This window comes from Podarcis cretensis (genome assembly GCF_951804945.1).
Source record: "Podarcis cretensis genome assembly, chromosome: 5".
Lineage (NCBI taxonomy): Eukaryota > Metazoa > Chordata > Lepidosauria > Squamata > Lacertidae > Podarcis > Podarcis cretensis.
Window position 1 is genome coordinate 2,739,040 of NC_137174.1, and position 12,054 is coordinate 2,751,093.

The following is a 12,054-nucleotide window of genomic DNA, read 5'->3' on the forward strand; positions in this document are numbered from 1 at the left end:
ATGCGGTCACGAAGAGTCGGACACGACTAAATGACTAAATAACAAACAACAAAGGCTCCTATGATGTAAGTCATGGGCCCCGCCTGCTAGGCTGCTCCTTAAAATATCACTGGTTTGCTCATTTCTAAATATAGGGTGCCTACATTCTGCATGGACTGGTTGCTATTAATATACTTCTTAATTGTATTTCAGTTCAACAATTACTTTGATAAAATACATATTTTGTTATGTGCAAATAGCTTTAGATACCTATTAAGTCCATCAATTACCACATAGCATATATTCAACACAAAAAAAGCAAAAATTTGTTGTTGACAAAGGAGAGCTGGACATATAAAGGGCCCCATTACCTTCAGTAGCTTAGGGCCTCATCAAACCTAAATCTGGCCCTGGGAGCAGTGTTGTCTGCAGCATCCCATCCAAGCTGACCTTTAGCTTGCGAGTTACAGGATGAGGCAGTCATGTAAATGCCACTCAAAGCACTCACAAGTTATGCAAACCAGGGTTTGTGCATAGCTGTCAACCTTCCCTTTTTTGTGGGAAATTCCCTTATTCCAGCGCCATTTCCCACTGCTTCCCGCTGCTATCCCAGATTGTTAGATATCCTGTAGACTGTCCCCGTAGACTCATCCCTTATTTTCGAGGCTGCTGATCCCTTATTTTCAAATCTGAAAGTTGACAGCTATGGGTTTGTATTGGATTGCATTAACTACAACTGGCCCATATTGGCACCTGATGCGAACTACAAAATGGTTCTTCCCTGTCCAGAGAAGAAGGGGTGAGTGATGATTTCCATCAGGAACAAGGGAGGAGGAAAATCTACACTGGGAACAAGGATGACTGGTGGTGGAATCAAATCAACTTTATCTGACAATTGAAAAGGCAATCAAAGTCCATTGTGGGGGTGTCTGTGCTCTAAATCATGCCAAGTGGGTTCAGAATCCAGGAGACCCCAGAGGGCACCCCCCAGGGGTGGGAGGAGACTAGCAGTGCCTCTTATTTGCTGAGAGGCTGTTTTAGAGGCGGGATTGGGGGGGGGGCTGCTGCTGTGGCGGTGGCAGATCTGGTCTCCAAGGAGTGCATTGGTCTCCAAGGAGTGCTCTCGCTGCCGAAAAGTTAGCAGCAGCAGGTGGTGCATTCTTTGGAGGTTGGATTTGATGCCCCTGTGGATCCTGCCACCTGAGGTGGTCACTTCCCATTGCCTTATGGGTGGGCCAACACTGGCATTTACTTCTGAAGCCCATGTTAGCGCTACTGGAAGTTTGCTGAGGCTGTTTAAAAAACTGTGGCATTCACCAGCTGAGCTGGTTGTGTGAATGGGCCTTACATTTCCATTGCTTCTGAAGTGAATATGTTTTAGTTTACATCTCATGTAAATACCCTCAAGAAAAAAAATTCTTCTTCTAATGAATCTCAGAAATGATGTTCACTGCAGAAGACACATGAGCCTGGAGATTCGGCTCAGAGTCAGAGCCACAAGTAGGATCGCCCCACCACAGTGCAATATGGAGCAAGCTTATTGGATTTCCATTTCATCATTGCATGCGCCAACAATGATTTCTTGAAGCCTGAAGTGGAAAACAAAATTGAAAGCACAAAAACATATGCAGATGAAATCTAGAGCCAGAGAAGCTTCTGCCAATGCTCGGCCACTTATGTATGCTCAGAAATATTTACTTAGGAATTCTTAATTAAATAAACCATCCAGTAGTGAGATCCTATTTCAGATGTGTCACAGTGCCACCACAAAATATATCAGCCACTCTGTATGTATGTGTATATATATATATATATGCACACATGCCATTGAAGAGTAGGTTTTCTCTTTATTCTGTTAACTAATTGACCTGGACTGCCCCTTCTGTTAATGGAATATGTGTGTGGCTAGCTTCCTTGTACCCAATCCATGCCTTGTACTCATTCTTTGCCCACAGTGATTGACGCTTTCTGACAGATAGAAGTAGCACCTCAGTAATCCTGCAAGAGCCCATTGTGTATACTAATGCACCAAAACTCAGTGACTATATAAGCAGACGTACAGATCCTGCTTCAAATGCCAGCAGCCTCTGGTGTGTCAGGATAGAGACCTTTCTCAGCCCTGCTGCCCGACAGATCCCTTGAACTGGAGATGACAAGAACTGAACCTGGGCCTTTCTGCATGTAAAGCATGTTTCCTCTCCATGTATTGGGGGGTTAGAGTGATCCAGAGGCATACCTGGGGGTTGGTGAAACCAGTGCCCACTGAGGGCGCGGGTGCAAAAATCAACCCAGAAATCAGCCTCTAGTTATGTGTGTAAGGTTGTGCGTTTAGAACTGGGAGCTGAGCAGTAGGAAAAATGGCAAGGCGGTATGAAGGTTGACTGCTGGAGACTATGGAGAGATATATGTGTGTGGCAGTGTGCCACCAGTGTTGCAGTGAGATCAAACATGAGAGGAGCTTCCCCTACTTCTTGCACCATGGCACAAAAGCGTGTGAATTTTTTCACCCTTCCTCCTCACCTCGCCTTCACTTCAGATGCTTTGAGTGCTTTGGTTGCATAAAATGTAGAAATGTACATTTCTAATGTAGCTATTGGAGTAAAGTGATTTGAGGGGCAGGAGGTGTCGATACAGTTCCTTGCCAAGGGTACCAGGGAGTTATCACAGACTGAGGTGAATTTGCAGGAATTGTTATGCAAGTCAACGTTTTCAAGGGTGGAAGGGATTTCTGTGCATCTTCCTTAAGATGGTTGAGTTGGTGGCAAGGAAAAATAAAACAAAACGTGGCATCCCCTTTATTTCTAAGTACCTCTTTTCTTGGTGTTATTTACATTTTTGTTGTGCTGCTGTTTATGATTGCCATTCCAGCAGCTATAAGAACTATATTCCACTTTATGCAGCCACTGGGATACACCAGTATTCCCTGAACAGGTCATTTAGGCTTGTTGGGAATAATTTGAATTCAGCCAAATGTAAACCAATATTCCCAATGGGTAAGACATAAAACATGAGTTGAAATGGTGCATTTTCAAATAATCTCAGGGACATGAGCAACTAGCAACTTAGCTGTAGCTTCCTGGCATGGAGACACACCCCTCGTGATTATAATGTACATAACTGTGTAAGGTATAAATATGAGAAAACTGGCCCTAAGAAGGCATTTAAGTCATCCTGAGCACAGAATCAGCATCTCTTCCCCTTCCTTCGTGCTGTAAGTAAGATTTAAATGCCTCTCTAGTGTTGTAGTAGAACCTTAACATTAGATCCTCCATCCCCATATCAGCAGAGAACATCTCTTTGTTATTTTGAAACTAAATGTACATAGTCTATAATTCCATAAACTATTAACTGGGGATGGAATTTATATATCCTATGCAGTATTAAATCACATAGTAACCTGAATCCAATGAATCCGAATTTTTATATATTAAAAATATTATAATATGTTTCAGGCCCGTCGACTCTGCAAAGATATTGTGGGGGCTGACGCTCAGCTTCCATGACCAGTGGCTCTTCCACTTCCTCCACCTTCTGCCACCGAAACGGGTCAGGGGCTGCTTCCCCTATGTGGCAGAAGAAGGAGGAGCCTCCATACCCCTGGCTCACGCAACTGCACGAAGCCAGGATGCCGCACATGACAGCATCACATCCGGGCGACACGGCCAGATGAACATTGAGGGGGCTCGCCCCCCACTAACAAATATTGGCGGAGCTCAAAGGGGTTCAGCCCCACAGAGTCTGCACTCCTGATGTGCTCCTACATTCTGGCACAAAGAGTTATTTCAATTAATTAATTCTTTATCCCACCATTCAACCAAATTGAATTCTCAAAGCACCCTAGATTGAGCTGGTTAGCCAAACTGAATAAAATCTCAATATTTTAACAAGGAGAGCCAAGCCAGCAGATGGGGAATGGTTAGAGCATGCCCAGAAGGGAACCTTGCCCAATGGGGGGGAGAGAAGATTGTTGCAGGGGGGAAACTCTCTGTGGGTTCTACCGTAGGCCACCATATTTTGTCTATCTTTGTGGGGAAATGTCACTCTTATATTGCTGGGCTTTTTGTAAATGTGGTTGGGTGGGTGGGGGAACACAGAAAATTGAGAGAAATCTCGTTGTTGACCCCTCAAGCAACCTGTGATATTTCCACATTTTTTTTAAAAAAAGGCTCCATGTGATTTGCCATGGGGAGAAGCCAGGCTAAAACCTTTTTGCTTAACATGTTTAGTAATGTGGGGGGGAGGGACGCAGGTGGCGCTGTGGGTTAAAGCCTCAGCGCCTAGGACTTGCCGATCGAAAGGTCGGCGGTTCGAATCCCTGCGGCGGGGTGCGCTCCCGCTGCTCGGTCCCAGCGCCTGCCAACCTAGCAGTTCGAAAGCACCTCCGGGTGCAAGTAGATAAATAGGGACCGCTTACCAGCGGGAAGCTAAACGGCGTTTCCGTGTGCAGCTCTGGCTCGCCAGAGCAGTGATGTCACGCTGGCCACGTGACCCGGAAGTGTCTCCGGACAGCGCTGGCCCCTGGCCTCTTGAGTGAGATGGGCGCACAACCCCAGAGTCTGTCAAGACTGGCCCGTATGGGCAGGGGTACCTTTACCTTTACCTTTACCTAATGTGGGGGGGGGGGTGGCATCCAGAGGTGTAGTTACCCCAGTTGCATTTTGAATTGGTACATTCCATCAAGAGCCATACAATGTGGAATTTGGCTCCAATTCAAGTAAGTAACTAATAAAATCTGGAGTTACTTCAACTTTTGTTTTAGGTCAACTTCTGTTTACAACACTAAAAAGATTAGGGACTGGTCATTAGTTCAGTTGATGATAAACCAAATAGCTCTCTACTTTTCCCCAGTCACTTATTGCTACTGATACCCAAGCTATGCTGTATAGCTTAGTCTGATGCTTTTATGCAGTGTAATCTGGTCACACATGGCACTAGAAGTCTTGATAAAACATGGCATTCAGGATTTCCTCTGATAAAAAAGGATATTGCACTGTGAGGAAAGATTAAATAGGTGCCAGTGCCAAAATACAGCACATTAATTTGTTTTTCAGCTGCTATGAAGCAAAAACACCCTCAAATCCAGCTGCAGATGTAGCTCACAATATGCCAAGACCTAAATGTGCAACATACCACATTAGAATGTGTGACAAACAAAATGAGGAAGCATGCAAGGAATAGCTCAAGAGGAAGCCTGAAATTGTTAGGCACATTTATTTAATATAAATAAAGAATTTTCCAAACCTCAGTCTCATGACTCAGCATTTCTGCTGGCAGTCATTTATGGCAACCACTTAAGAGTGAGATAAAAGCAAAGCTGGAGGATATATTGGTAAGGCTGAGCCAAAAGAGGACTAAGACCCAACCCCCAACAGCAGCTATATATTTTTAAAGGAACCAAATGCCTTATATTTTGTATATATTTGTCTGATATTTTCTAGCACTGTAAGAATCTAAAGTTAGAACACAGTGAATAGTTGTAAAGGTGGGCAGGTTTGCATGGGAGCAGGTGGTCATTTGGGCACCCTGAGCCCAGACCACCTCAGGCTTAAAGGACAGGCCAATTGGAAGCCAAGGACATTTATTGTCTAAGGACAGGTGCTTGCATGCTGCCTTGTGAGGATGCATGTGAAGCTTGCATTTTGAGCAAATAGGACATGGAATTATCGCGCAAAGCCACAGGTACCTATTCTATATACACAAATTTCTTCTTTGGATGGCAGCTTCCTACTCTACAGCAGCACCTTCCGAGCCATGCCTTGCCTGGATCTCTGCATTCCATTGTGGTTTTGTACATGAGCCATCATGAAGCATACTCTGTTGGCATTCATGATTAAGTGAGTTGATCAGCAAATATTATTTTTGTATTATGTTAGTCACTGAGAATGGCATTGCAATAATGCTTTGTATGGGACTGTAATGCTTTGGAATTTGATTGGATTGCCTGTAAAATAAGCGCAAAATTTATTCTCCCTCTGATCACTGAAATCACCCAGAAAGCTAAGAGCCTAAGCTCTGAATCATAGAAGCCCTGGGGGGGTTTCAAGAGCCACTGCTATGAACTCTCTAGTTTGTGTAAATTTTCTCAGTTATGACAAGTACTTTAATTGCTATAAAGCAGTATATCAGTATATTATTGTCAAGAAACAGGGATAGCCTTATAAACTTCCTACATCACCAGGACCATAGCACTTTTCAGGGAATGTCAGTTCCATTTCAGATACAGATGTGAGAGATGCTACACAACAGTCATACATGGACATTCATCACTGCATTCCTTCATTCAATCCATTCATTCATGGACTGCAGCATCAAATGGTGGCTTCTATATGTGAATAAGCCATTGCAGAACATGAAGGTAAGCTGGCTTCTATACATGGGGCAGAATCAGGTAGTAGAGACTTAACATTGGTAGAATGGTCTGCACCACTTCAGACTGCAGGTGTGTGGTCATATTCTTTCAAGTCTCCCTTTTGTTAAACAGCCTTCCTGTATAGCAGGGAGGAGAGTGACCTATGGCCTTCACTCTTGAGATGCTAAACTTTGACTTCTGGGGAGGATTTTTTGGTCTGTTTTATGTAGGGGAACAGTAAAAATGTAATTGCTCCCTCCATGCATGGTACAGAGTGGGACAGTCTGTTCTACCATCTCAAGCCTCTGTCACCTGATTCTGTTCCATGTGTAGATCCAGCCCTGGAAGTTTCATGTTGCTTCATGTACTCCTTCTGTTTTTAAATTATTCTTTTTGTAAGCTACTTTGAGTGACTGCTATTGGAAGGGTGGTATAGATATAAATAAAGACAATTCTCTCAGTGGAGCCAGTTCACACATTCAGCTATGGGACATCAAGAGATGTGCATACACAGTGTGAAGCAGCTTGATTGTTGGGCTCAGTAAGTGTGAAGCTACACAGAAGCATGTATGGCCATGGAAGGAGGAAAAGTATAAGAGGGACAAAAGAAGCTGCCTTAAATTGAAACAGATAATTGGTCCATCTAGCCTAGTATCTGGTCCTCTGAGGTCTCAGGTAGGCATGTTTCTGCTACTGAAGAGTTTTTAACTGGAGGGATTTTGAATATGAGCTGGGGATGGGACCCAACCTTCTGTCTGAAAAGTGTATGGTCAGTCACTGATGTCTTAGGTCGCCTATAGTGAAAGTAGCAAGGATAATAAAGAGAGCCTAGTGGACCCTAAGATGGGTTTGAAGCAAGAATGGATGAGCATCAGCTGATCAAATGATCAGAGATTAGGTCACATGAACTGTTGTGAAAGAATGGAAGCCAGGACCTCCAGCAGGAAGCATCTGTGGAAATAGAGGACCTATTCACTCCTCCAAGTCATAGACAATGCTTCATCATGACTGTGCCATCCTGGAGTGGTTTCCAACAATACACAAAGTACAATAATATATACAACATAACAAAAATTAAAAGCAGCACAATTAATAAAACCAACAATAGAGCAACAGCATGAAAACAATTAAGCCTGGCTGCAGGAGGCCCTGTTTGGTCACAGCAAGTGCCAGGACCAGGCCTGATCAATTTGAATCCTTAACAGGTCCAAGAATTCCAGAATCCAATGTAACAATGAGCATGTTAATATTCTGTTTGCATTTCTTTAATGCCTGGGAAAGGGAACTTCTGCTGCTGGGAAAGGGAACTTCAAAATTGATATGGTTATTCCCTATAACATTTCAACACTTGCATTTGCACAGTTCACTGTACCAATATACAAGGGCTCCCAGACTGGCTAAGGACTCCACTACTTTCAACGCTCCCATTATCACTTTCCACAAAGCACAAGGAAGCTTAGAGGTTGCATAAAACATCCCTCAAGTTCACATCACACACCTTGTCTCTACCTGGCTAAGGTGTCCGTCAAGGATGCCTTGCTCTAAAGCACAACCTTGAAAATGGCATTACATATATTGTATTGTGTTTCAGTCTCTGCTGCAAGCTTTTTCTCTTCTTTTATTTGCTGCATGTAGTTAATGGATGGTGGACTTGCAGCACTGGTGCCATGAATGGTGTGGGCAGTGAGAGTACCCATGACTCATATCTAGTGAAAAACCTTATCTGATATAATGCTGAATAAAGACATTCCATCTAAACAAAAAGTTGTCCTGTCTGATGTTCTGTTCTCTCAAATTTGTTAGTTTAGCCAACAACATCTGTTGTACCACTCTGTAATGGATGAGAAGTCATCAGATCCCCATTAGTTTCAATGGGTCAGCTCTGAGTAAAACTTAGTTGAATACCACTCCTACTATTCCAGCTTCCTCTCCAACACTGTGGTGCTGTTTGACCTTCAGCTCTGGATATTAGAATGGAAAGCACTGGAAGGCTCATAGGGGCTGCCTATGTATTGCAGTGCAGATGTTGCATTTTATGAAATGAACTCCCTATGGAGATCTGGTGACCACTGACTATGAGGGGCTTTCACAGACAATTAAAGGCCTTTTAGTTTTCTACAGCATTTCTTGACTATTGAGTACTTTATTGATTCTGGTTGCTTTAGTTCTTGAAATTATATGACTATATGGATGTTCTGTTCTTTATTGTAATGGTTTCATGTACATTACGAACTGCTTTGAGATAAGTGAAAAGCAGTATATAAGTTTTTTAAAATAATAAATAAAGCAGTACAATCTCTTGCTCTGGTGTTAAAGCCATAGCTTAGTCCTCCTGGTTCATTTTGAAGCACAATTTGTTTCCAGCAGAGCTCAGCTCCCCTTTGCTAAGGGCATTGCAGCCTCAAAACTGTTTATCACTGAGATAGCATACTGCAGAAGACAAAAACTTTAATGAAAATTGCAAGCGTGTCTGCTGCAGTTATTGAAAATGTTTCTTTTACTCTGTCTAAACGTTTGAGACACTTCTGTGAAAAGTTCCAGACCGTTTTCCAGGTCTGAAAAACCTGACTCTGAAATTTGTGCTTGCAGGCTCCTATTAATCATTCATCACCTCATGTTTATAATAATGAGCGTGAATGTTGGTTGAATAAAGTCATTCCCTACTTTTTATGTTGTGGTTTAAAATTAGAAAGGGATGAACTGGCTTGAAAGCATTCTGCAGCGAGGCGAGCCAGTGCCCACTAAACTTAATCTGCCCTTCAGTTAGCAAGATTTCCAAAAATCCAAATCAGATTTTTAATATCTATTTCTCACATCTCCTCGTTGCCTCGTATGATCACAGGCAGAAGCTGGAAGTGCCAACGTTTTGTAAGACAGATTGCACATGTGGTAACTCTGGCCCAAGCAAAACCAGGCATTACCGAAAGTCATGCAAGGTTTCCAGCCCCACTGCCAGACCAAAGAGGTTGGGATAAGTGTGCGTAATTATAGGAGCCCCCTTCCAGCCCTTTTGCTCTTAGCCAGTTGCCTTGTCCAGCATGCTATGCTATCAAGGAAATGGAATTAATGGCTTCCATTAGCTCTAATGCTTCTTCTCTGCTTTTCTTTAGAGCTTTGTCATCTGTGGTGGCTTTAGGAGCAAACATAATCTGCAACAAAATCCCAGGCTTGGCCCCTCGGCAGCGAGCAATCTGCCAGAGCCGTCCTGATGCCATCATAGTGATCGGAGAAGGGGCCCAGATGGGGATCAATGAATGCCAGTACCAGTTCCGATATGGCAGGTGGAACTGCTCAGCCCTGGGAGAGAAAACAGTCTTTGGTCAAGAGCTTCGAGTAGGTAAGGGATTCCTTCAAGTAATGTTGAAGAGGAAAAGCATATTAACAGGCATATAATAGATGTCAAATGTAATTATCATCCTCAATAGATCAGATAACCTATCTCTCTCTCTCTCTCTCTCTCTCTCTCTCTCTCTCTCTCTCTCTCTCTCTTTTTTTCTACATGTTAATGTGGCAAGTCAAATGTCAATATATTGGCACAGATTAATGAAACCAAGTGGCATAACTCTTGCACGTATGCAACGTGGAACCTTAGTAACCCTGTTTTAAATTGTGTGAGGCATTTCCCCTTTACCCCAGAAAGCTCTTCAGTACTGTGTAGTTCCTAGCGCCTGTTCCCCCCTCTTAGAATCCTAGAAAGGGCATCAATTCATATGTAGATTAGAAATATTCATTCATGTGAATTGGCCCTGCATCCTCCACTATGCTGTATTAGTAGTGATCCGCAAGTCTCTTGGGCTCATTTTGAAATTGGAACTGGTAACTGACTGGACTGCATCCTTAGAATTGCCACAGACATTTTTAAAAATGAATTTGGAGCAAATTTTCGGGTTCCATATTGGAGCCAATGATGGGGAAGGGTTTTCTTCTTTTTTGTGTGTGTTGGTAATATGCTGGTAGCATGTGAACATGGACCTAATATTGTACTAGTATGGAAAACGACTGTGTTTGCTGGAAGATGATGGTCTTCACATTCAAAGTTTCAGGGTGAACAACTGTCAATTGTATCTCTGGTAAGAATTGGGCTTTTTCCATCCCTAAACTACATTAACCAAAATATTCACCAAGTTCGTGAACTTGTTCAGTGAACCTGGGGAACTCCCAAAAATGTCTGATTCTGATTGATGTGGTGCTTGGTGGCTTTTTATGGTTTAAACCAAACTCAGACTAAACATGGCCATTTCAGCTGTGTTTTGCTTTGGGATTGTAGGCTCATCTGAAGCCAAAGCAGAAGGTTAAGTAGAGGGGTAAGAAACCACAAGAATAATAATAGCTTGGGAAAGGGGACTCTTGAACACCTTCAGAGGAATGTAGGATCTGCAGATTTTCAGTAATTTATGATTAAAAGACTGATTGAATAATTTAAGGGTTAGACCCTGATCTGCTCCTGTGATAACAGACTGCTTTAAGTCAGGGGTGATAACTCTTAGTTTGGGGGCCTAATCTCTGCCCCACAAGCATTTTTTTCTGCCTTCCCCAAGACCCCACAGATTTTGGCAGAAGTGGAAAAGAAAAGAAAAAGAAAGTCAACTCAGTGTTGGGGTGGGCAGAACCCAGTGCACTGATGGGGATGCAAACCAGCCCCCCCCCTCCCAAATTACGTGAGTGAACAGGGCGCAATAATCGCCACAGCTCAGCTGAGGAAGTGGGGCTGTGTGCTCACATATGTCTGCCTGGTGTACTCTCTCTGTGTGTGGGGGTGTGTGGTCTTGTGGGCCTCAGAGTGTTGGCCAAGGTTGACTATAGTCCCTGGGTCAAAAAGCATTAGCCACTGCTACCTTAAGTCTATTTATCATCTGGGAAGCCAGCAGAATAGTGACCATGGTTTAGTGGCAATGGACATCAGCTGCATGCAGGTCTCTTCAGTCTCTGGCAAAGACCTCCACCAAAGACCATGTGGAGCTTTGATGAACCCATAATCAGAGCTTGGTAAATGCCAATAAAGGAATTAAAATTCTGCATACAGGCAAATCAAGCTTTGTGTCAAGGAAATTCTGCGAACCGTGCAAATTATGCACTCAACAAATGTGCTCCCCCCATTTTACGTAAATGTGTGTGGCGTATTTTATTATTTTCATATATATTTTTCTAATTTTGGGACAGGACAATGAGGTGCTGCCCCCTTTGCCTTTGAGGTTATAGCAAGCATCGCTCATATATTTTGGATAGCAACTCCAGGTCTCCTCTCCCACACCCTCCACAAGCAGCATGTAATCAGAAACAACACAACAACATCAACCATTCAGGCCACATGTTTGCTCCCCACACTCATCCCTTCCCTGTCTCCACAATCAGCAGCCCACAAAGTGAACTAAGCTCAGAGAAATAGGATGGCACTGCATTATGCATTTCAGAAAAGAAATGGAGGCGTGAGTCTGTTGTTTTGGTGGTTTCCAGGCAACTTGAGTAATGTCTAGTTCTGGCCTTTCAAATCTAGCTTCACAGCCATTAGGTCAGAAACTTGCTTTTAAAAAAAAAAGCTAAGATTTTATGGATGCTGAATTCAGTACTGAATACAGCATTCTGAACTTTTTCTATGCACCACAGAATACACCCAGGATGCAAAGATAGCATTTCTAGTATCCTTGTGATATGGTTCAAATTATTAGAGTCAGAAAGAAATCCTGAACCAATTCAGACCCCTTTTTGGTTAATGTGAAACACTCTTC

At 43.1% G+C, this 12,054-nt stretch overlaps 1 protein-coding gene across 3 annotated transcripts in view; it reads left to right on the forward strand.

The window, feature by feature from the left end:
• Positions 1-12,054, forward strand: part of WNT7B (Wnt family member 7B) — a 120,983-nt gene that overhangs the window by 82,027 nt on the left and 26,902 nt on the right. For all 3 annotated transcript variants that reach the window (XM_079975401.1, XM_079975402.1, XM_079975400.1), the window contains exon 2: positions 9,439-9,665. In XM_079975401.1, the coding sequence (XP_079831527.1) occupies positions 9,439-9,665 (227 nt within the window). The remainder of the gene's footprint in view (positions 1-9,438; positions 9,666-12,054) is intronic.